This window comes from Salmo salar, chromosome 04 (assembly GCF_965601325.2).
Source record: "Salmo salar chromosome 04, fSalSal1, whole genome shotgun sequence".
NCBI classification, from domain to species: domain Eukaryota; kingdom Metazoa; phylum Chordata; class Actinopteri; order Salmoniformes; family Salmonidae; genus Salmo; species Salmo salar.
Window position 1 is genome coordinate 26,671,628 of NC_138294.1, and position 24,626 is coordinate 26,696,253.

Consider the following 24,626-nt stretch of genomic DNA (forward strand, 5'->3'; position numbering starts at 1 on the left):
ATTTGATGGCCATGTAGCGCACTTGCCTGGAGAACAAGTGTGTGACATCACTTGACTGGCAGCGCCGGGTGAGGAGGAGTAGCGGTCGGAGAGTTCACTTTGCCTTTGTGGGAGTGTTGTATTACATTACGCCAACCACTGAAAGACGAGTTGAAAGCAAAGTTAAGGATTTCAACTCGGCTGCGGTTGACAACATTCGAGGATATCCTTGCGGATTCCCAACTTTTTTTCGCTTGGTTGCGCGGTACTTTGCTTATCTTGTTTGAAGCGACTCTTTAGTGTGACTCGACTGGCCCGAAAAGAATCCATATCTGGTCAAAGTATTCAGCTGTCACAAAGCGGGACCCGTTCGCTATAAATAGCCCGGATAAGCAGTGGAGGAGGTACGTGCTTATGAAATAACTCCTTGTTCTAGAGGAAAAGTCCTTAACAATATGTGTAAGTAAGTAGTACTTATACAACATTTAACTAATAATTTGCATATAAACAACTTTTGCCATATCCCATGATTTAACCCAGACTGAAGCTTCAAAGTAACTGGTGTTCACTCGAAGTGTGGGAAAAAAAACTAAAGTATTGTTTTACTTTGAAAGAACAATGTATTCATTTTAGTATTCATAATGCAAAGTTATGCATTCTTCGCATTTTCACCTGTCATCGAATCTGCCTATGAATGACCAACAGCTGTATAAATTCCCCACCTATCTTGTTAACCTAGGGCTTGTAAAAGCAAAATCGAAGTGTACTTCATTTTAAAATAATACCAACATATTGCAGGCCTACTACCCCATAACAAAAACCTTTCACCTTATTTTGCTGCCTGGCCTGCTTTATATCAACTCCAGAGACTGATAGGGACAATTACAAGCGTTCTAAACATTAACTTATCTCCCAACTCCTCCTTTCTTGCCAAATATAGTATAACATTGCAGTTAACATAACAAATATTATATTCGATCAAATGGGAACTTTAAATGACTTGAAAGATTGTCAATTCAGGCATTTTTCGATAGATTTAGGTTTTAGGCCTAGATCAGCAACAAGTGTAGAGCTCTTGAATGTAACTTGTATTAGCCAAATGTCTTACAATGTGTGCTGTATGTGTAAGTAAGTAGTACTTATTGTATGTGGTTGACTTACCTAGCTACCTTAAGATGAGTGCACTAAGTTGCTCTGGATAAGATCCTCTGCTAAATGACTTAAATATACAGTTGAAGTCATGTTTACATACACCTTAGCCAAATACATTTAAACTCAGTTTTTCACAATTCCTGACATTTAATCCTAGTAAGAATTCCCTGTCTTAAGTCAGTTAGGATCACCACTACATTCTAAGAATGTGAAATGTCAGAATAATCGTAGAGTGATTTATTTCCGCTTTTATTTCTATCACATTCCCGTTGGGTCAGAAGTTTACATACTAATTGAGTGTATTTGGTAGCATTGCCTTTAAATTGTTTAACTTGGGTCAAACGTTTCGGGTAGCCTTCCACAAGCTTCTCACAATAAGTTGGGATCATTTTGGCCCATTCCTCCTGACAGAGCTCGTGTAACTGAGTCAGGTTTGTAGGCCTCCTTGCTCGCACACGCTTTTTCAGTTCTGCCCATAAATTTTATATACAGTGGGGCAAAAAAGTATTTAGTCAGCCACCAATTGTGTAAGTTCTCCCACTTAAAAAGATGAGAGGCCTGTAATTTTCATCATAGGTACACTTCAACTATGACAGACAAAATGAGAAGAAAAAAAAATCCAGAAAATCACATTGTAGGATTTTTTATGAATTTATTTGCAAATTATGGTGGAAAATAAGTATTTGGTCAATAACAAAAGTTTATCTCGATACTTTGTTATATACCCTTTGTTGGCAATGACACAGGTCAAACGTTTTCTGTAAGTCTTCACAAGGTTTTCACACACTGTTGCTGGTATTTTGGCCCATTCCTCCATGCAGATCTCCTCTAGAGCAGTGACGTTTGGGGCTGTCGCTGGGCAACACGGACTTTCAACTCCCTCCAAAGATTTTCTATGGGGTTGAGATCTGGAGACTGGCTAGGCCACTCCAGGACCTTGAAATGCTTCTTTTGAAGCCACTCCTTCGTTGCCCGGGCGGTGTGTTTGGGATCATTTTCATGCTGAAAGACCCAGCCACGTTTCATCTTCAATGCCCTTGCTGATGGAAGGAGGTTTTCACTCAAAATCTCACGATACATGGCCCCATTCATTCTTTCCTTTACACGGATCAGTCGTCCTGGTCCCTTTGCAGAAAAACAGCCCCAAAGCATGATGTTTCCACCCCCATGCTTCACAGTAGGTATGGTGTTCTTTGGATGCAACTCTTTGTCCTCCAAACACAACGAGTTTAGTTTTTACCAAAAAGTTATATTTTGGTTTCATCTGACCATATGACATTCTCCCAATCCTCTTCTGGATCATCCAAATGCTCTCTAGCAAACTTCAGACGGGCCTGGACATGTACTGGCTTAAGCAGGGGGACACGTCTGGCACTGCAGGATTTGAGTCCCTGGCGGCGTAGTGTGTTACTGATGGTAGGCTTTGTTACTTTGGTCCCAGCTCTCTGCAGGTCATTCACTAGGTCCCCCTGTGTGGTTCTGGGATTTTTGCTCACCGTTCTTGTGATCATTTTGACCCCACGGGGTGAGATCTTGCGTGGAGCCCCAGATCGAGGGAGATTATCAGTGGTCTTGTATGTCTTCCATTTCCTAATAATTGCTCCCACAGTTGATTTCTTCAAACCAAGCTGCTTACCTATTGCAGATTCAGTCTTCCCAGCCTGGTGCAGGTCTACAATTTTGTTTCTGGTGTCCTTTGACAGCTCTTTGGTCTTGGCCATAGTGGAGTTTGGAGTGTGACTGTTTGAGGTTGTGGACAGGTGTCTTTTATACTGATAACAAGTTCAAACAGGTGCCATTAATACAGGTAACGAGTGGAGGACTATCGGAGCCTCTTAAAGAAGTTGTTACAGGTCTGTGAGAGCAAGAAATCTTGCTTGTTTGTAGGTGACCAAATACTTATTTTCCACCATAATTTGCAAATAAATTCATTAAAAATCCTACGTGATTTTCTGGATTGTTTTTTCTCATTTTGTCTGTCATAGTTGACATGTACCTATGATGAAAATTACAGGCCTCTCTCATCTTTTTAAGTGGGAGAACTTGCACAATTGGTGGCTGACTAAATACTTTTTTGCCCCACTGTAGGATTGAGGTCAGGGCTTTGTTATGGCCACTCCAATACCTTGACTTTGTTGTCCTTAAGCCATTTTGCTACAACTTTGGAAGTATGCTTGGGGTCATTGTCCATTTGGAAGACCCATTTGCGACCAAGCTTCAACTTCCTGACTGATGTCTTGAGATGTTGCATCAATTTAACCACAACATTTCCCTTCCTCATGATGCCATCTATTTTGTGAAGTGCACCAGTCCCTTCTGCAGCAAAGAACCCCCACAACATGATGCTGCCACCCCTGAGCTTCACGGTTGGGATGGTGTTCTTCGGCTTGCAAGCCTCCCCCTTTTTCCTCCAAACATAACGATGGTCATTATGGCCAAACAGTTCTATTTTTGTTTCCTCAGACCAGAGGACATTTCTCCAAGAAGTACGATCTTTGTCCCCATGTGCAGTTGCAAACTGTAGTCTGTCTTTTTTATGGCGGTTTTGGAGAAGTGGCTTCTTCCTTGTAGAGCAGACTTTCAGGTTATGTTGATATAGGACTCGTTTTACTGTGGATATAGATACTTTTGTACGTGTTTCCTCCAGCATCTTCACAAGGTCCTTTGCTGTTGTTCTGGGATTGATTTGCACATTTCGCAACAAAGTACATTCATCTATAGGACACAGAACGCATCTCCTTCCTGAGCAGTATGACGGCTGCGTGGTCCATTGGTGTTTATACTTGCGTACTATTGTTTATACAGATGAACGTGGTACCTTCAGGCATTTGGAAATTGCTCCCAAGGATGAACCAGACTTGTGGAGGTCTACAATTTTTTATCTGAGGTCTTGGCTGATTTCTTTTGATTTTCCCATGATGTCAAGCAAAGAAGCACTGAGTTTGAAGGTAGGCCTTGAAATACATCCACAGGTACACCTCCAATTGACTCAAATGATGTGAATTAGCCTATCAGAAGCTTCTAAAGCCATGACATAATTTTCGGGAATTTTCCAAGCTCTTTAAAGGCACAGTCAACTTAGTGTATGTAACTTCTGACCCACTGAATTATGATACAGTGAATGATAAGTGAAATAATCTGTAAACAATCATTGGACAAATTACTTGTGTCATGCACAAAGTGGATGTCCTAACCGACTTGCCACAACTATAGTTTAATAACAAGAAGTTTGTGGAGTGGTTGAAAAACGAGTTTTAATGACTCCAGCCTAAGTGTATGTAATGTAGTTCGATAACCATGTGCTAGGAAACTACGAGACACCATCATTGTGTTCATAATTGTGCATTGTTACAACATTGTTACAACATTGTTACAGCAGAAACCAGGCCTCTCTATAAATATGTTCCTGTTTCCCAGCGGACTGGGAGTGACAGGGGAGCTGTTTTCATCAGCTGTTCCCCATCAGGGTTTAGGAGGCAGGCCAGGCTTCATTACGCCAGTTCTATTGCAAAACGTTTTGTAACAGAAACCGTTTACTCCAAATGGAAAACGTTTTGCAACGAAAATGAGTTTCTATTGGACAAATTCAGGGAGGTCCTTCCCCGTTTTTTTGTTCTGTTTGCTTCTTAAACGGTATACGGTTTCCGTTTCAAGACGTAATGAATACACCCTTGTTGAAAGAAAAGTGCTGTAGGCCTATCTTCTTAAAGCAGTGGTTTCAAAATATTTTTTGGGGTCATGACACATGTCGTGATCCCCACCGAAAGTTAGTTTTTTTGTTGTTGTTGTAAAGCCAAGTAGACTACTGTCAGAAGTTAAGTACAACAGCAATGGTTCCCAAATGTTTCTTTTGACCCAAATGAAGATTGTAGCATTTTTTTTTTATGTGACCCATCAAGCCTGTCCCAATTTGCCCCCCCCCCCCCCTCCCCTGTGCTTAACCCTCTGATGTTTGCAGATCTGAATTGTCTCGGTAGGTATAGGGCCTAAGCAATGTGGTGGTGAAGCTTCCGCTATATTGATTAAACCTTACAGATCTGCAAACATTGGAGGGTAAGGGATGTTTCTAGCCGTGCTCTGGGCTTGGGACACAACCCACAAGTAGGATCCGACCCCACCCAGCATTTGGGAAAAAAACTCTGCCTTAAGGTATTTGGCTGAAGTGTTGTTGGACCTGCAAACAGCATTCTTAATACATTTTTTACAACTTTTAATGGCACCAGGTACAAACATCTCTGGACATTCCAGACCGTTAAGCAACACAAGTTAGTTTCTGTGAGTCAAGGGCCCACTTTTCAGTGTTTATCCAACACATCACGTTATTGGTGTTTACCAATAATCTCTAATCTCTAATTTCTTGGATAGATGTGGTGTTTGGATTTTGCTGGTTGGTCTGCCTTATGAGTCAGCTAGTAGGTAAACTGGATGTACAGTAGGTCTACCTTATGACTCAGTTAGGTCTAACTGGATATGTAGTAGGTCTACCTTATGACTCAGCTAGTAGGTCTAACTGGATGTACAGTAGGTCTACCTTATGACTCAGGTCTAACTGGATATGCAGTAGGTCTACCTTATGACTCAGCTAGTAGGTCTAACTGGATGTACAGTAGGTCTGCCTTATGACTCAGCTAGTAGGTGTACCTTATGACTCAGCTAGTAGGTCTAACTGGATATACAGTAGGTCTACCATATGACTCAGCTAGTAGGTCCAACTGGATGTACAGTAGGTCTACCTTATGACTCAGCTAGTAGGTCTAACTGGATGTACAGTAGGTCTACCTTATGACTCAGGTCTAACTGAATATACAGTAGGTCTACCTTATGACTCAGCTAGTAGGTCTAACTGGATGTGCAGTAGGTCTACCTTATGACTCAGTTAGGTCTAACTGGATGTACAGTAGGTCTACCTTATGACTCAGTTAGGTCTAACTGGATGTACAGTAGGTCTGCCTTATGGCTCAGTTAGTAGGTCTAACTGGATGTACAGTAGGTCTACCTTATGACTCAGCTAGTAGGTCTAACTGGATGTACAGTAGGTCTACCTTATGACTCAGTTAGGTCTAACTGGATGTACAGTGGGTCTACCTTATGACTCAGTTAGGTCTAACTGGATGTACAGTAGGTCTGCCTTATGACTCAGTTAGTAGGTCTAACTAGATGTACAGTAGGTCTACCTTATGACTCAGCTAGTAGGTCTAACTAGATGTACAGTAGGTCTACCTTATGACTCAGCTAGTAGGTCTAACTGGATGTACAGTAGGTCTACCTTATGACTCAGCTAGTAGGTCCAACTGGATGTACAGTAGGTCTCCCTTATGACTCAGCTAGTAGGTCTAACTGGATGTACAGTAGGTCTCCCTTTTGACTCAGCTAGTAGGTCTAACTGGATGTACAGTAGGTCTACCTTATGACTCAGGTCTAACTGAATATACAGTAGGTCTACCTTATGACTCAGTTAGTAGGCCTAACTGGATGTACAGTAGGTCTACCTTATGACTCAGTTAGTAGTCCTAACTGGATGTACAGTAGGTCTCCTTATGACTCAGTTAGTAGGTCTAACTGGATGTACAGTAGGTCTCCTTTTGACTCAGTTAGTAGGTCTAACTGGATGTACAGAAGGTCTACCTTATGACTGTTAGTAGGTCTAACTGGATGTACAGTAGGTCTGCCTTATGACTCAGCTAGTAGGTCTAACTAGATATACAGTAGGTCTACCTTATGACTCAGTTAATAGGCCTAACTGGATGTACAGTAGGTCTACTTTATGACTCAGCTAGTAGGTGCAACTGGATGCACAGTAGGTCTACCTTGTGACTCAGTTAATAGGCCTAACTGGATGTACAGTAGGTCTACTTTATGACTCAGTTAGTAGGTCTAACTAGATGTACAGTAGGTCTACCTTATGACTCAGCTAGTAGGTCTAACTAGATGTACAGTAGGTCTACCTTATGACTCAGTTAGTAGGTCTAACTGGATGTACAGTAGGTCTACCTTATGACTCAGTTAGTAGGTCTAACTGGATGTACAGTAGGTCTACCTTATGACTGTTAGTAGGTCTAACTGGATGTACAGTAGGTCTACCTTATGACTCAGTTAGTAGGCGTAACTGGATGTACAGTTGGTCTACCTTATGACTCAGTTAGTAGGTCTAACTGGATGTACAGTAGGTCTACCTTATGACTCAGCTAGTAGGCCTAACTGGATGCACAGTAGGTCTACCTTATGACTCAGCTAGTAGGTCTAACTGGATGTACAGTAGGTCTACCTTATGACTCAGTTAGTAGGCCTAACTGGATGTACAGTAGGTCTACCTTATGACTCAGGTCTAACTGGATATACAGTAGGTCTACCTTATGACTCAGTTAGTAGGCCTAACTGGATGTACATTAGGTCTACCTTATGACTTAGGTCTAACTGGATGTACAGTAGAACTAATTTAGGAACCAGCTGGTTTACCAATCAAACAATATTGACTAAACCTCGTCCCATTTGTTTTTGTCGTCCACGTTCTTGCAGACTTCCTTTTGAAAACATCGCTGGGCACTTAATTGCCTTTTTATTACATTTTTGGGGGGAGTCGCTGGGATTCTATTGCGCCGCCATGTCCACCTCCTTTAAGAAGGAAGTAGTGAACTACAGGGACGTGGACGAGGATGAACTGCTGAAGAAACTCTCAGAGGAAGAGCTACAGAGGCTGGAGGATGAGCTGGAGGAGTTAGATCCCGACGTAAGTCTAAAACTCTGATCGTCTTGGTGTGTGTGTGTGTGTGTGTGTGTGTGTGTGTGTGTGTGTGTGTGTGTGTGGTGTGTGTGTGTGTGTGTGTGTGTGTGTGTGTGTGTGTGTGTGTGTGTGTGTGTGTCTTGGTTATCTGGAGCTAGGAGGTCGATCCCAACGCAATCTAAAACATTTCTTTTTTACGAGCTCAACAGAGATGAGAGGTCGGTAGCAGAACAGTGCATTAAATCACGCTATGACGTAAAACAAATCTAGGACTATAAAAGGATCCTTAACTCAAACATGCAACCCTCTATGCAATAGATCATGGTATAACGCTCAGATATTAAGGTTTACAGGTGTACCAGAGCCCTGGTTTAAAGTAGCTCACTTTATAGGCATTAGGGTTGACATCTGAGAGACGTGGAGAATCTCAATTGCGTCCTCTCGCCTCACCTCCTCAAAACCCATTGGAGGAGATGGTCTGAGGGACGGGACCCCTGGCTTTCTCATCCAATGGGTTTTAAGAAGGAGGCGAGGACGTGAGGAATTTGCAATGGAGATTCTCCCACAGACTAAGACTGACAAATGATACGCAAACCAACTTAGTCAGTAGATCTCAGCTGGAGGCGTTGTTGGATGACGACGTAGCCCAAGTCGGTCAGATTGATATCAGATTTCATTACTTACATTTATTTTATTTTTTTTACCTTTTGACATTCTCATAGGGCACGAACATATTAACCTGTCATATCACGTTGATATCATAAATAAGCCTATATATCGTATCCCTGTATATTCAATTCAAATATGCAGTTCTTGGTCTAAACCGTGCAGTGATCCTCAAACCAACTTCCAAAACCAACTTCCCAGTGAAAGTTGAGAAAAACAGCAACCTCTCAGAGTGTAGACCTCATCTGTTATTTATAATATATGTTAAGTTATGCCTATCATATATTTATAATACTGTGTGATGCGGCGGTGCTTGACTTCATCTTTATTCATAAGTAGCTCTTCCGTCGAGGTGTTGACACAAGCTGTAATAGGGTTATGATGAATGGTCGACGGCTCACATCAAGTCTGGACGCTTACAATACCAGGAGAGCCAGCCCAGGCTTAGATGAATGGGGGAGTGTGTGTGTGTGTGTGTGTGTGTGTGGTGTGTGTGTGTGTGTGTGTGTGTCTCTCTCTAGTGGTGCTTGTCGTCTTTCCTTGACTTTTGACGATATCATCCAGATCTCCCACAGAGCCAGAGTTAAACTGATATGTCAGGTATAAATACTACAGGTATAAATAATACAGGTATAAATAATACAGGTATAAATAATACAGGCATAAATACTACAGGTATAAATAATACAGGTATAAATACTACAGGTATAAATAATACAGGTATAAATACTACAGGTATAAATAAATCAGGTATAAATACTACGCTGTCTGTAAGTGGCCAGTGTACTGTAGGTGCTGAAAGCTAAGACAAGATATCGGTCTATCGCTATAATATGGACCTGGTTTAACGCGCTGCGGTCTAAGAATAGCTGTCTGGGTCTGGGAACTGCCTTTGTTATTTCTGTTAGTGTTATTTTAACACAGTTAGTGATGGTGTGTGTGTCCTTTCACTGTTACGTTCGGCTATCCCACGAGAGTGGATGAAAAATGGAGTGTATAAACAAGTGCAATCCCACCCATTGCGATCATTATTGGCCAATGACAATCCTTCCCTGTGGTTAGAATACCCTCTTACCTAGTGGAAGTGCAACCCGTTGTTAGCATTATCGGCCAATGATAAATCCTTCCTGTCTTTAGAATGCCCTATTGCCGGCCGGGATGAGGCAGAAGGATCAGACCAAGAAGGCGCCGACCGGAACCTTCCAGAGAGAGAACCTGGTAGCCCACCTGGAGAAGCAGGCCAAGGAACACCCTGACAAGGAGGACCTGGTTCCGTTCACTGGAGAGAAGCGAGGTAGGACCGCAGTTCCCAGCAAGATAGAATACCACTATAGGCCTGTGCTTCACTGGAGAGTAGATAGGTAGGACCGCAGTTCCCAGCAGGATAGAATACCACTATAGGCCTGTGCTTCACTGGAGAGAAGAGAGGTAGGACCCTGTTAGATCTGATCTGAGCAATGACGTAAAGCTGTGCTGTGCCAACCCCCAACCAGGGTTGGGGTCAGTTCTATTTCAATTCAGTCAAGGAAGTAATCTAAAATTCCATCTTTCCTCATTGAGAAGTGTGGTAGGAGCCCAGTTCCATTTTGGTTCTTAGGTGTCACCAGATAGGTGTTATCAATATGGCATAATCTCCACTTGTGGGGTGTATCCATCCCCCTATCGACCTGCAGCATACCACCCTGCATCCCACTGTTGGCTTGCTTCTGAAGCTAAGCAACGTTGGTCCCTAGACGGGAGACCAGATGCTGCTGGAAGTGGTGTTGGAGGGCCAGTAGGAGGCAATATTTACTTTCCTGGTCTAAAAAAAACATCCCAATTCCCCAGGGCAGTGATTGGGGACATTGCCCTGTGTAGGGTGCTGTCTGTCGGATGGGACGTTAAACGGGTGTCCTGACGCTCTGTGGTCACTGAAGATCCCATGGCACTTATCATAAAAGTAGGGGTGTTAACCCCGGTGTCCTGGCTAAATTACCAATCTGGCCCTCATACCATCAAGGTCACCTAATCATTCCCAGCTTACAACTGGCTCATTCATCCCCCCTCTTCTCCCCTGTAACTATTCCCCAGGTTGTTGCTGTAAATGAGAATGTGTTCTCAGTCAACTTACCTGGTAAAATAAGGGTTAAATATTGTTTACATGAAATCCTGTCAGATCTATGAACACAGAAGGGATAGGAGATAGGGTCTAGCTTGGCTAGGAGAAGTGGCTGGAGGCCAACATGGACCGTGGCCAGGGACATGCAAGCTGTGATAATAACCTTGTGAGGTGAACCCTACTGTCAGCGTGCCGAGATACTAATACTTTCAGAACATTACAGCCATGTAAATAAAGGCCTAAAGTCCTACATCCATCAGGACCAATCAGTGGTCTCAGACAATAGCTAGTTCCAGGAAACTGGACCCAGTCGCCACCCAGTTTGTATGCGGGTTCATCTGTTCTTGCATCTGCCTGGACATATCCAGCTACAAAACTGCCTGAGCTGAGTCTGCCTACCTATCAGACCAACTTTGATCTCAGACAGTCTGGTTCTGGGAAACTGGGCCAGCCGCAACAGAGTCCTCCAGTTCGTCCTTCCTTATATCTGGACATATCCAGGTAGAAAGCAGGGCCTGGTGCCAGCTGACTCATCCCAGATCCACTCAGGTGTAGATGTAGCCTGCTGGGTATCATCCTGTCTCTCTGTGTGTCCGCCAGACAGCGTACAGTCTGGGGGGATCAGTTTTAGCGAGGTAAGGCCCGGAATCTCTAATCTTGATCACATGAGGAGTATTATTTGGGATGCAAGGTGATTTGTAGATCACTGATTCTGTGCAGTCGATCTCAAACACTCAAGCAAGCACTGTGTCTCAGCTAAGCCTGATGGGTGACAGGTACCGACCAACCACAGAGACGAACATCCTGCTACATCCTGGCACCCAGCAGCTAGCCTGAAGGTGAGGTGACTTTCCAGCTGGAATTTGGAACGGCTCCACTGGTTCCATTGGTTCCACAGACCCCAGAACAGATCATCCAGGCTACAGTCAAGGCCAGCAGGACGGACGCTGCTATAGCTGATCCTGGACCTGTGACTGATATGAGTAAGACCTCAGACCTTGTATTCATAAAGTGTCTCAGAATAGGAGTGCTGATCTATGATCAGTTTAGCAGTTTAGATCCAAATGAGTATGATTACATGGACAGGGAAGAACCTGATCCTACATCAGATACATATGGCCCCTGATCTAACGGTGGACTGTGGCTACGTTCCAACTCTCTTATCCCAAAGTCTGCACTTGCACACTTCCCGTTATGGATCAACTCCCTCCAGCCAACGATTCCTTCCATGACAGGGAGTGTGTAAGACAAGTGTCACAGTCTGCAAACTTTGGGAGAACGGTCGATAATTGGATCGCACACACAGCCTGTCACTGCAGCCTTCCTCCCCTCAGTGTTCATTCACATAATCCTGTTCCGGTGTTCTGAGGCCGGGGCGGCGTGACGCGGGGCGCTACATGTCAGACGCGGCTGGGTAAAACTCGAGAAGGTCTTCGCCCCCATCTGCTCCCAACAGGCTGCCTGGCTTTTTACAGCTCACTCTGAGTGACGATAAGAAAAGCGCCCGATGACGTAATGTGATTTTGCATATCAGCCTTGTATTTTCCGTTGTCAGTCGGTGTAACGTAGATGGAAACAAAATGGAAGATTTCCTCACAGAGCGTACGGTCATGTTCACTGTATAATGGTAGTTGGCTACTATTGGGTAATGATAAGTCTATTTTACTATCGGGGCATTGATGTTTCTGCTTTCCTGCAGTCAAATTACCAATTAAAAATGGAATTAGAAACAAGCTGGTATAGTAGTAGGATGGTAGTAGTCGGACTAGTAAGAATAGAGGTAGTAATAAATATATCAAATCAATCAAATGTATTTTATAAAGCCCTTTTTACATGAACAGCTGTCATAAAGTGCTTTCCAAATACCCGGCCCATACCCCCAAACAGCAAGCAATGCAGATGTAGAAGCACGGTGGCTAGGAAAAACTCCCTAGAAAGGCAGGAACCTAGGGAGAAACCTAGAGCGGAACCAGGCTCTGAGATGTGTCCAGTCCTCTTCTGGCTGTCCCGGGTGGAGATGAATAGTGGCATGTACTGTGTTAATGATTGTCCTCTACCTTCCAGGTAAAGTCTTTATACCTAAGAAGGTGGTGGACCCCATCATGGAGAATGTAACTCTGGAGCCAGAGCTGGAGGAAGCACTGGCCAACGCCAGCGACGCTGAGATCTGCGACATTGCCGGTAGAAAGTCATGCACCTTCACGTGCACACACATTTACAGACAGACAGATCCCTTTTTGCCATTTTTTTTCTGCTATCACCGTTCCTGTTTTATTTTCAGTCTATTCACCTTCTTCAGCTAATAAGTTTAAATCCATGCTAACTAAACAGTCACTTTCGAACGATCACGGACACTAAATCAGCTTCACTGTTCACTCCTCCGTCAGTAACTTCCTCCTTTCCTCTCTAACTCTCCTCTATCTCGTCTAGTGATCCCACCCTTCTTCTCCTCCTTCTCCCTGTTCCCTCCATATCCTGTCATCGTCATCACCCCTTCCATTACTGCTCCTCACTGCTGTTGGACACCATGGTTGCCCTCGCTCTGGGCTTCATGACAAGCAGCCGCGGTATTTACCAGCCCACACACTAGCTAGGGCCGGGACGACAGCAGTAGTCGTTAGTATCGTGGCAAGGAAACGAAACACGAAGCGAATTTAACTTCTTTAGGAAGACAGACCTGATGTTGGAAACAAACCTCATTATGTTGTTATCCAGAGTCACATGTATTTATTTTCCAAGCTATAGCACATCAAATGTTATATACAGCAGGTTTTTAAAGGACCAAAGAGTTTGGAATGCTTCGTGTTTTCATTTTTTCCTCGGTGCTACTGGTTCATATATTGCAATCGTCCCGGGCCCTAACACTAGCTGCACATTATATTGCCTGTATTTCTCTCTCCGCTTCACTAAGTGTTAGTGTTAATTAGTGACAAGTGGTTTGCTTGCCAGCGTTTGTTTTGGTCCTCCCAGACATTTCCAATGGTTTGTAATTAATCCACAGCCTCCTCATGATGAGTTACCAACTAACTCTTCACGGCTGCTTAAAATGGACCGCTCGTTCTCCGTTGTTTATCTCAAAGATAACTAACTGTTCTCACACTCTCTATCATACTGACAGATGAAAATAATACACTTGCTCTTTTTTCCGTTGCTTTTCTGCTGAACTACTATCTTTTCACTCTCATTTGTTCATTTGTACTGGCTCCAAGTCATCTACGGTGGTCCAGAAAGCACATTTTATTTGAGTTTTCCCATCAAACCGGACACAAGATAAAACTACTGCTACTACTAATAATACATTTGATTTAAAGCGCTTTTCAAAAACCCAAGGACTCTGTACAGCAAAAGAGAGGGGGGGGGGGCAAAGATAAAACATTTCAAACTAAGATTAAAATGAAAGCTAAAACAGGGATCTTTGCGATAATCAAGAACATATTGACTAGTCAAGCATGTTCCTGCAATTCATAGAGCCCGTTCTAACTGTGGCAGCAGAGGACATCCAAGACAGGGAGAATAATGTCTGCATTGTGTGACGTCTGCAACAGTGACGCATGCTATTTCAACAATGTATTTAATAATGACTTGCAGACGCTGGCATCGACGCAAGTGTTGTTCTCTTGTATGTCTGGCTATGACAGGGACGACTATCTTTTGCTGTGTGTGAGATGTTTTGCGAGCCGATAGTTTGGCTTGGATGTTTGCGAGTTTGAACAAGGCAGCTCTCAAGGCCCACTTGTGGGTGTCCTGTCTGCTGTCTTAGCCAAGTAAACATAATGTGCTGAACTAAGGAGCGCGTTGGCACTCACACCCACGTCAACTCTTCGGTGTTTATCCTTCAGTGTTCACGTCATTTGACACAATGTATACTCTCTCTCCCTGTCTCTGTCCCCCCTCCCCTCTCTCTCTCTCTCTCTCTCTCCTTTGTTTCTCTCTACTTTATTTTTCTCTCTCTCTCTCACTCCATCTCTCCCTCCTTCTCTCTCCACATCTCTCACTTCATTTTTCTTTCCCGTTCTCTCTCTCTCTCTCTCGCGCCTTTTGTCCGTCTCTCCATCTCTTCCCTCCCTCCAGCCATTTTGGGAATGCACACTCTGATGAGTAACCAGCAGTACTACGAGGCTTTGGCCAGCAGCAATATAGTCAACAAACAAGGCCTTAACAGTAAGTAAGTGTGTGTGTGTGTGTGTGTGTGTGTGTGCGTGCGCGCGCGTGTGTGTCCGTGTCCCTCCTGTAAGTGCCAAAGTTTTCAGGCATCGTTTTAACGATGATTCATCTGTTTATCCTACCATGTATTGTACTTATTAGGGTTTTGTTTTTCAAGTGGATTTGAGAAAGAGTGGCACCAAAGCGTACGTGTTTCAGACAGTTCAGGGAAGTTAAAAATAAAACACGAACAGAACCAACGTCAAAGGTCCAAAGAGAACTGGACAAAATGTTCCTGTTACAATCCTCCGTTGCAACCTTTCTGACGTAAATAATATAATTTAAAGTCATGCTGGTTCAGCCAAACACACTAAGTGCTGCAAATAATTATTTTTCTTTCAACACCTAGAGTGCCATTGTTATTACTGATTTACATGATGTAGGTATTGTTACTAACATATTTTCCTATAGGTATTATCCAGTGTACTCAGTATAAGCCTGTGCCTGATGAGCAGCCCAACTCTACTGACGTGGAGGAGACACTGCTGAGGATGCAGAGGAACGACCCTGACCTGCTGGAGGTCAACCTCAACAACATCAAGGTGCTACATTATCTTGATTCACATGCACAGTCAGTGTAATTGATTCATATGATGCCATTATCTCCTCCTACCATAAACATTTGTACATTTTTGTTGTTGTTGTCTTTAGTCATTTAGCAGACGCTCTTATCCCGAGCGATTTACAGTAGTTAGTGCATATATCTTCCAACTTTTTTTTGTACTGGTCCCCCCCCCCGTGGGAATCGAACCCGCAACCCTGGCATTGCAAGCGCCATGCTCTACCAACCGAGCCACACGGGACCCCCGTAGGAGACACACATGTACCACACTATTCTCAGTCTGACTTCAAGAGGTCAGGGCAAACCTCTACTCTGGAGTCAACATTTGATTTAGATTATTCTACAGTCTTTTCAAATGCATTTGTAGTCCGGTTTAAACAGTAGCGTGTGTGTGGGGCTTTATTGATTTGAAGTACTGCCTCTTGTGTTCCAGAACATTCCAGTGAAGACGCTGAAGGCCTATGCAGACGCCCTGACGGAGAACACTGCAGTGGAACGCTTCAGCATCGTGGGAACGAGGAGTAATGATCCCGTAGCCTTTGTGAGTATTGCTGCTATGTCTGGAACAAATCCCCTACACACAAACTGTAACAGTTACATCAGACGATGTGAATGTACACGTCTCCAAGTCTTCATTTGAAGTCATCTCCATCTGGAAATTCAGTTTTTTTTAAATGACCTCCCATGGCCTTGATACCTGGGCCTGTGGCCTGGTCAGAAATATACACTGCTCAAAAAAATAAAGGGAACACTAAAATAACACATCCTAGATCTGAATGAATGAAATAATCTTATTAAATACTTTTATCTTTACAAAGTTGAATGTGCTGACAACAAAATCACACAAAAATAATCAATGGAAATCCAATTTATCAACCCATGGAGGTCTGGATTTGGAGTCACACTCAAAATTAATGTGGAAAACCACACTACAGGCTGATCAAACTTTGATGTAATGTCCTTAAAACAAGTCAAAATGAGGCCCAGTAGTGTGTGTGGCCTCCACGTGCCTGTATGACCTCCCTACAACACCTGGGCATGCTCCTGATGAGGTGGCGGATGGTCTCCTGAGGGATCTCCTCCCAGACCTGGACTAAAGCATCCGCCAACTCCTGGACAGTCTGTGGTGCAACGTGGCGTTGGTGGATGGAGCGAGACATGATGTCCCAGATGTGCTCAATTGGATTCAGGTCTGGGGAACGGGCGGGCCAGTCCATAGCATCAATGCCTTCCTCTTGCAGGAACTGCTGACACACTCCAGCCACATGAGGTCTAGCATTGTCTTGCATTAGGAGGAACCCAGGGGCAACCGCACCAGCATATGGTCTCACAAGGGGTATGAGGATCTCATCTCGGTACCTAATGGCAGTCAGGCTACCTCTGGCGAGCACATGGAGGCGAGCACACCCCCCAAAGAAATGCCACCCCACACCATGACTGACCCACCACCAAACCGGTCATGCTGGAGGATGTTGCAGGCAGCAGAACGTTCTCCACGGCGTCTCCAGACTGTCACGTCTGTCACATGTGCTCAGTGTGAACCTGCTTTCATCTGTGAAGAGCACAGGGCACCAGTGGCGAATTTGCCAATCTTGGTGTTCTCTGGCAAATGCCAAACGTCCTGCACGGTGTTGGGCTGTAAGCACAACCCCTACCTGTGGACGTCGGGCCCTCATACCACCCTCGTGGAGTCTGTTTCTGACCGTTTGAGCAGACACATGCACATTTGTGGCCTGCTGGAGGTCATTTTGCAGGGCTCTGGCAGTGCTCCTCCTGCTCCTCCTTGCACAAAGGCGGAGGTAGCGGTCCTGCTGCTGGGTTGTTGCTCTCCTACGGTCTCCTCCACGTCTCCTGATGTACTGGCCTGTCTCCTGGTAGCGCCTCCATGCTCTGGACACTACGCTGACAGACACAGCAAACCTTCTTGCCACAGCTCGCATTGATGTGCCATCCTGGATGAGCTGCACTACCTGAGCCACTTGTGTGGGTTGTAGACTCCGTCTCATGCTACCACTAGAGTGAAAGCACCGCCAGCATTCAAAAGTGACCAAATCATCAGCCAGGAAGCATAGGAACTGAGAAGTGGTCTGTGGTTACCACCTGCAGAACCACTCCTTTATTGGGGGTGTCTTGCTAATTGCCTATAATTTCCACCTGTTGTCTATTCCATTTGCACAACAGCATGTGAAATGTATTGTCAATCAGTGTTGCTTCCTAAGTGGACAGTTTGATTTCACAGAAGTGTGATTGACTTGGAGTTACATTGTGTTGTTTAAGTGTTCCCTTTATTTTTTTTAGCAGTATAGATGGGGGAAAATGATGCCATTTCAGATATGGGTCTAATTATAGCCCGTATAAATATACTGTCCCCATTTGCTGTGTCTCTGTGTCTCAGGCTCTGGCAGAGATGCTGAAGAGGAACACCACACTGAAGAGTCTGAACATAGAATCCAACTTCATCACAGGGACGGGTATCCTGGCTCTCATCGCCTCACTGCAGTCCAACACAACCCTGCAGGAACTCAAGATCGACAACCAGGTACAATAAAATACAGCACAATCGTTATTGGTCCATTCTACTGACAGACAGTGTAAAGGAGGCCTGGGTCCATTCTACTGACAGACAGTGTAAAGGAGGCCTGGGTCCATTCTACTGACAGACAGTGTAAAGGAGGCCTGGGTCCATTCTACTGACAGACAGTGTAAAGGAGGCTTGGGTCCATTCTACTGACAGGCAGTGTAAAGGAGGCCTGGGTCCATTCTACTGACAGACAAGGTAAAGGAGGCATGGGTCCATTCTACTGACAGACAGTGTAAAGGAGGCCTGGGTCCATTCTACTGACAGACAGTGTAAAGGAGACCTGGGTCCATTCTACTGACAGACAAGGTAAAGGAGGCCTGGGTCCATTCTACTGACAGACAAGGTAAAGGAGGCCTGGGTCCATTCTACTGACAGACAGTGTAAAGGAGGCCTGGGTCCATTCTACTGACAGACAATGTAAAGAGACCTGGGTCCATTCTACTGACAGACAGTGTAAAGGAGGCCTGGGTCCATTCTACTGACAGACAATGTAAAGAGACCTGGGTCCATTCTACTGACAGACAGTGTAAAGGAGGCCTGGGTCCATTCTACTGACAGACAAGGTAAAGGAGGCATGGGTCCATTCTACTGACAGACAGTGTAAAGGAGGCCTGGGTCCATTCTACTGACAGACAAGGTAAAGGAGGCCTGGGTCCATTCTACTGACAGACAATGTAAAGGAGGCCTGGGTCCATTCTACTGACAGACAATGTAAAGGAGGCCTGGGTCCATTCTACTGACAGACAGTGTAAAGGAGGCCTGGGTCCATTCTACTGACAGACAAGGTAAAGGAGGCCTGGGTCCATTCTACTGACAGACAGTGTAAAGGGACCTGGGTCCATTCTACTGACAGACAATGTAAAGGAGGCCTGGGTCCATTCTACTGACAGACAATGTAAAGGAGGCCTGGGTCCATTCTACTGACAGACAATGTAAAGGAGGCCTGGGTCCATTCTACTGACAGACAATATAAAGGAGGCCTGGGTAATGCCAAAATGTCACAAATATTACAACTTCTACAAATTATTTCTCAATGATGCTTTAAGATACAAATGTCAAATATATGTCGACAATCCTTCCTCCAAAGGACCTTTCTATGGAAAACATTTCGTGAAAGTCCCAATGAAATCATGGTATTTTTTTTTGTCCTGGTTTCGTGAGGAATCGCCCTATTTTTGCTGTCACAGTGCCCGGCCCAGCCAGTTACGATAAGACATCACAAGGACCACTTGAGTCTACTGTTTCAACAGGGTCAGATTGTAAAAAGCTCTTCATTCGATTAATTCATTGTGGTGTGATATTGGTGCTAGTGCGAACACTTAGTAGCCGTTATTCCTTCCCAGTGGGCAAAACTAGTTGAAAGGACATCATTGCAACCTGATTAACCAGATTGCAGCCAAAACCGGTTGAAATCTGGTTGTTGCAATGACCTCATTTCAACCAATTTTGCCCACGCTGGGCAACCTCTTGCCAGTGAATCATTTTTTCCTAACATAAACTGTGCTGAATCTCTTTGATTCCGGAATGTTTTATATTTAGGTACATGACTAACAACTTCGCCTTCATTTATTAATTGTGCTGAGTCATGGATGAACATTACCCAGCGGATAAGCTGGTTGAAATGACTCCATTTTACAACCAGAAATGGCTGCATTGTAACCAGTTATTTCAAACAGGACATTGGGAAATCACCTAGGTTCACTGGTTTACATGATGTAATGTCTGGTTGTAAATTGGTTTGTAATGGCGTCATTTCAACCAGTTTTACCCACTGGGTGATTCCTTCTATGTCCAGTTTTTCCCCCAATTATTTAAGCTGCCAATCTGATAGTGCAGACAGGCTCAATCAAACGCTCAATTTGTAAGGAAACAAATACTATTTGAACCCAGGTCTGATTCCCCCTCTCCCCTTCCTCTCCCCCTTTCATGTCTTCCTCCAGAGCCAGCCGCTAGGTAACAAGGTGGAGATGGAGATAGCCAGCATGCTGGAGAAGAACACCACGTTGTTGAAGTTTGGCTACCACTTTACCCAGCAGGGCCCCAGGCTGAGGGGCTCCAACGCCATGATGAACAACAACGACCTGGGTGAGATGATGGTTCTGCTAGCCCTAATGCTAACAACCTGGCTGAGATGGAAGTTCTGCTAGCCCTAATGCTAACAACCTGGCTGAGATGGAAGTTCTGCTAGCCCTAATGCTAACAACCTGGCTGAGATGGAAGTTCTGCTAGCTCTAATGCTAACAACCTGGCTGAGATGGAAGTTCTGCTAGCCCTAATGCTAACAACCTGGCTGAGATGGAAGTTCTGCTAGCCCTAATGCTAACAACCTGGCAGTTCTGCTAGCCCTAATGCTAACAACCTGGCTGAGATGGAAGTTCTGCTAGCCATAATGCTAACAACCTGGCTGAGATGGAAGTTCTGCTAGCCGTAATGCTAACAACCTGACTGAGATTGCGGTTCAAAGACTAACTCACTCACTCACAATAGATTAAAATCTCTCTTTTATACTCACTGTTTCTCTCCTATCGACACTCACAATCTTAGAGATGTTCACTCACTCACCCACCCACCCACCCACCCACCCACTCCATTTTCCAAAACAACGTTGAACTAATAAAACCTGCTGGAGAAGGTGCAGCGCATGCATCAGATGTAACTCCAGACCCTGTAGTAGCCCATTGTAATTCATCTTAATTCACCATCACTGTTTAACATAACTAAATAATGGGAGGAGCCAAGCCAATCACAACGTTCGGCTGTTTGGATCCCTTCCTGGAAGATGACATCACTAGAACTGAAGTGGTGTTGCAGTGAAACGCTCCCAGATTTCCCAGTGTGATCCCTCACAACAGCTGAGACAACACTAGACACATGTGGCACACAGTTCCCTTTATAGTTCACTAACCCATTAAAGTAGGGCTTTGGTCAAAAGTAGTGCACTATATAAGGAATAGGATGCCATTTGGGTTGTGCACTCAAATGGGTCTATTCAGGGACTTGTGTTGTTGCCTGGCTACCCAGACTCCTTGCTCCGGCCAAACGCTATGCCCCTCCACGCTCTCGGACTTTCCTTATTTCTCCGCAATGAGTCTGGATCTGAGTAGTTCCCCGACCCGTCACCGAATGCAAACACATTCGGGGCCGTCTGATTGGTCCAGAAACCCATGGGTTGGGCCAGAGCCAGAACACAGGTGGGTAAAAGTGGCGGTTTGAAAATTCATCATTGTCTTTGATAATCTGATTGGTTAGAGACGATCCAATCGATGACGACTTTGTTTAGTGCAACGCCCATCGTCACCGCAAACGACGTCAGTGACGGCAGTCTCGGACTAAAGTCTATAGCGAACGACAGAGAACTTAGTGTGAGTCATCGGGCTACATGTTTTGGGGTCCAAAACACATGATCAAAGACATGTCAGGTCTTGTAAAAAAAAAATAAAAGATAGTCTTGTACTAGTCTCATGGAACTGAAATGATTGACCTAGTTTGCACACAAACATCAATGTGTCATCGGGTTGTTTTACATCACGATGACATTTCTCTTGAACACAGCATGGTACCAGTTCTATCTACTCGGTGACTCTTCCACCAAAGATGTGCATGAGCCGCTCTCGTCTTGGTTGACATCCATTTGATCATAACACTTTTTCACTTCGAGAGCGAGTGAAAGAGAATGCATGTCAGATCTGTCGACAGTCACTCATGGTTTATGTGTGTAAGTGTGTGCGTGGGCTTCACTCATAGTGTGTGTGTCTGTTTTGTTTGTTTATCTGTTGTGTTGCAGCTCGGGTAATCCGATCCGATCATCACTCGGACGGTTCCTTTACTCTCACTCTGTCCGTGCCGGAACTGGAGAGGGCATTTGGTAAAAAGTTCAAGCCAAAACTCACCAAGCCCAAGACCAAGAAAGTAAAGATAGCCGTGGTATCCTCGCCCTACCTCTTCAACCTTCTCCTGCCTCTTTTCCTTGAGTTCTACCCACAACTCCCTGGGTTGTGCCTTCCATTCCTCCTCATCATCTCTCGTCATCTCTTCTCTTCCCAACAGTGGCAGATCTGGCAATCTTTCTCCAGTAGCTCTTGAGTTCTTAAGTGGATCTTCACTGTAGGACTGATTGCTAAAGGGCTTTTTGCAGTTAGAGCTATTTTATTCTTAAACTGCCTCTTTCAAACCTTTGGAAGAGAGTTTTTTCCGCTTTCTTTCAAACTGTTTTTCTTACTTCAAACTCTTCCTTCATTGCCATTCCTTTGAGTCAAGTGTTTGTTGTGTTTGAATAAAACATCATTTTACCGAAGACACAGAAGGTACTGATATGTTTTAATAGTTGGTCTAATTTCTATTTTTTCTTCTCTGACAACAGTAAGAAAGAGAAGGCTTGAAGGAGGTCCCATCTTCCCCAAGTGTCGGACAAGCGTGTAGCACCGCCCGTGTCTGGCGGCAGCACTGCCCGGCCCCGCCCAGCCCCGTATTCAGCCAGACGCCCTCCAACAGATATCCCATCAACCCCTGCTTCCCCAACCCTAACCTCGACCCCTGTACGATGACAGAAATCGTTCCAATTCGAATGTCAGGGGCTTTGGCAAACCTTGTTCCTACTGTGGCATGGAGTTGATCGACTATTGTACTATTGTTTTCCTTTACAGTTTTCTACTGATATTGGTTTAGATATCTTCGGTAATAATATCTGGTAATTGTGACATAGAGAAGCAGCCCACCAATACAGAAAATATTTATTTTGTTGTTAGTTTGTTTACTGGAGATTAACTTGTTGTGGTGGAAGATTAAATGGTGTTACACCCATAATGTATATTGTACCACATGCCATGGGCAACAGGTAGCCTAACGGTTAAGAGCGTTGGGCCAGTAACCGAAAGGTCGCTGGTTCAAATCCCCGAGCCGACTAGGTGGGGAAAAATCTGCCAATGTGCCCTTGAGCAAGGCACTTCACCCTAATTGCTCTTGTTAGTCGCTCTGGATAAGAGCGTCTGCTAAATGACTAAAATGTAAATGACTTAACTTGGTTATGACGTTAATACCACATTATGTATTTCAGCATTTCGCAACCACTTAACGTAATGTTTTTCAGTGTGAGGTTCATATAAGATACATTTTTAGTCTGCAACTCACACTGTCTGTAAGCAAAGGCACATAACGGTTACATAGAAGCTATGTTCAGAGGAATTGTTGCAGATTAAAAACATTTTGGGGTGTAAGTTGTTTGTTTGTCCAACCTTACCCCATGGAGACAGCCACTAGAAGCTGGTCCTAGATCAGTTTGTCCGCTATGGTGTAAATTCTGTAGTATTACTGATCTCTAGTCAGTTTAAGTCTTCTCAGTCAAACCTTACACAGAGAGAGGTTGCTACTAAGCGTTGGTTCTAGATCAGTTTTGTGATGAAGTCGATATCTGCTATGATCCTTTATTGATAACACTTGTTAAATCCACTTCAGATCAGTGTAGATGAAGGGGTGGAGACAGGTTAAGTAAGGATTTTTAAGCCTTGAGACAATTGAGACGTGGATAGTGTATGTGTGCCATTCAGAGGGTGAATGGGCAAGACAAAAGATTGAAGTGCCTTTGAACGGGGTATGGTAGTAGGTGCCTGGTGCACCGGTTTGAGTGTGTCAAGAACTGCAACGCTGCTGGGGTTTTCACGCTCAACAGTTTCCCTTGTGTATCATCCATGGTCCCCCACCCAAAGGACATCCGGCCAACTTGACACAACTGTGGGAAGTATTGGAGTCAACATGGGCCAGCATCCCTGTGGAATGCTTTCGACACCTTGTAGAGTCCATGCCCCGACAGATTGAGGCTGTTCTAAGGGCAAAAGGGGGTCAAACTCATAAGGAAGGTGTTCCTAATATTTTGTACACTCAGTGTATATAGAAGTTTGTTCACCAGTGTATTGGTCACAGATGGACAAACTGATCTAGGACCAGCTCTTAGTGGCTGTCTCTATGCGGGTGGGTTGACTGAATCAGTACTTACACCCGGCAGATGTGATGACTTGTCATCATGGCAAGTTATGATCGATTATGTTAAATTATTACTTGAGTTACACAGTAAAGGGAGTTGCAGCATTCCCCCCTCCCCTTTTTTTCAGTTACACTGGTAGAAATGCTCTTCGTTGAATATGTCTGCAACCCAAAAAGTGTGCAAACTAAGAATTCACTGTCATCACTCTATAGCCTATCAAAGCCCAAGAAAAAGCATAAAGACAAACGACTTTTCCTGCCTGTTGTAAGGTCCTATGAGATTATTCCTTAATGAACACTCCTTCGGGTATTGTTGCTATGTGGCCAGGTATCAGGGGTGTCAGGAGAGCACTGATGACTAAATTCAATATCCTATCATTAAATCCGTGTAAAATAAACAATATATATTATATTGGATGAAGGATGGATGAGGGGGATACGTGCCCCCTCAGATTCAAAGAGCATGACTCTACTGATTAGGTATATTACTGTATGGTCAAAAGGGACAACTATGGTGTGTACAACAACCCATCCCAGTATGAACTACTGCTGAATATGACTGTGTTCTCCTTGCCCTAGCCTGGCTGTTGTTCTTTCTCTGCAGTATTTGCTTGAGTATTGAGTATGTTTTTGTTAGATAGTTCACATTATTGTTTTTTTTTTGTTAATGGATAAATCAGGTTTGAAA

The 24,626-nt window shown here is 44.3% G+C and overlaps 1 protein-coding gene across 4 annotated transcripts; it reads left to right on the forward strand.

Annotated features, from left to right (window-relative positions):
- The first annotated feature begins 69 nt into the window (after nucleotides 1-69).
- LOC106602596 (tropomodulin-1) lies at nucleotides 70-24,626 on the forward strand. Of its 4 annotated transcripts, none has more exons than XM_014195326.3 (11): nucleotides 70-438; nucleotides 7,648-7,858; nucleotides 9,656-9,812; nucleotides 12,681-12,797; nucleotides 14,688-14,777; nucleotides 15,231-15,361; nucleotides 15,815-15,922; nucleotides 17,777-17,920; nucleotides 19,903-20,047; nucleotides 21,747-21,886; nucleotides 22,323-24,626. In XM_014195326.3, exons 2-11 carry the CDS (start codon nucleotides 7,733-7,735, stop codon nucleotides 22,323-22,325), a joined length of 1,161 nt encoding a protein of 386 aa, XP_014050801.1. In that variant the 5' UTR covers nucleotides 70-438; nucleotides 7,648-7,732; the 3' UTR covers nucleotides 22,326-24,626. The 4 variants fall into 4 exon arrangements, with proteins under 4 accessions (XP_014050801.1, XP_014050800.1, XP_014050803.1 ...); XM_014195325.3 differs by having other exon boundaries at nucleotides 70-383; XM_014195328.3 differs by having other exon boundaries at nucleotides 70-383; nucleotides 21,747-21,871.

Coding starts and splice junctions, on each gene's coding strand:
- LOC106602596 (XM_014195326.3), top strand. CDS start 7,733: ATGTCCACCTCCTTTAAGAAGGAAGTAGTGAACTACAGGGACGTGGAC. Junction 12,798..14,687: donor TGAGATCTGCGACATTGCCG/GTAGAAAGTCAT, acceptor CCCTCCCTCCAG/CCATTTTGGGAATGCACACT. Junction 14,778..15,230: donor CAACAAACAAGGCCTTAACA/GTAAGTAAGTGT, acceptor ATTTTCCTATAG/GTATTATCCAGTGTACTCAG.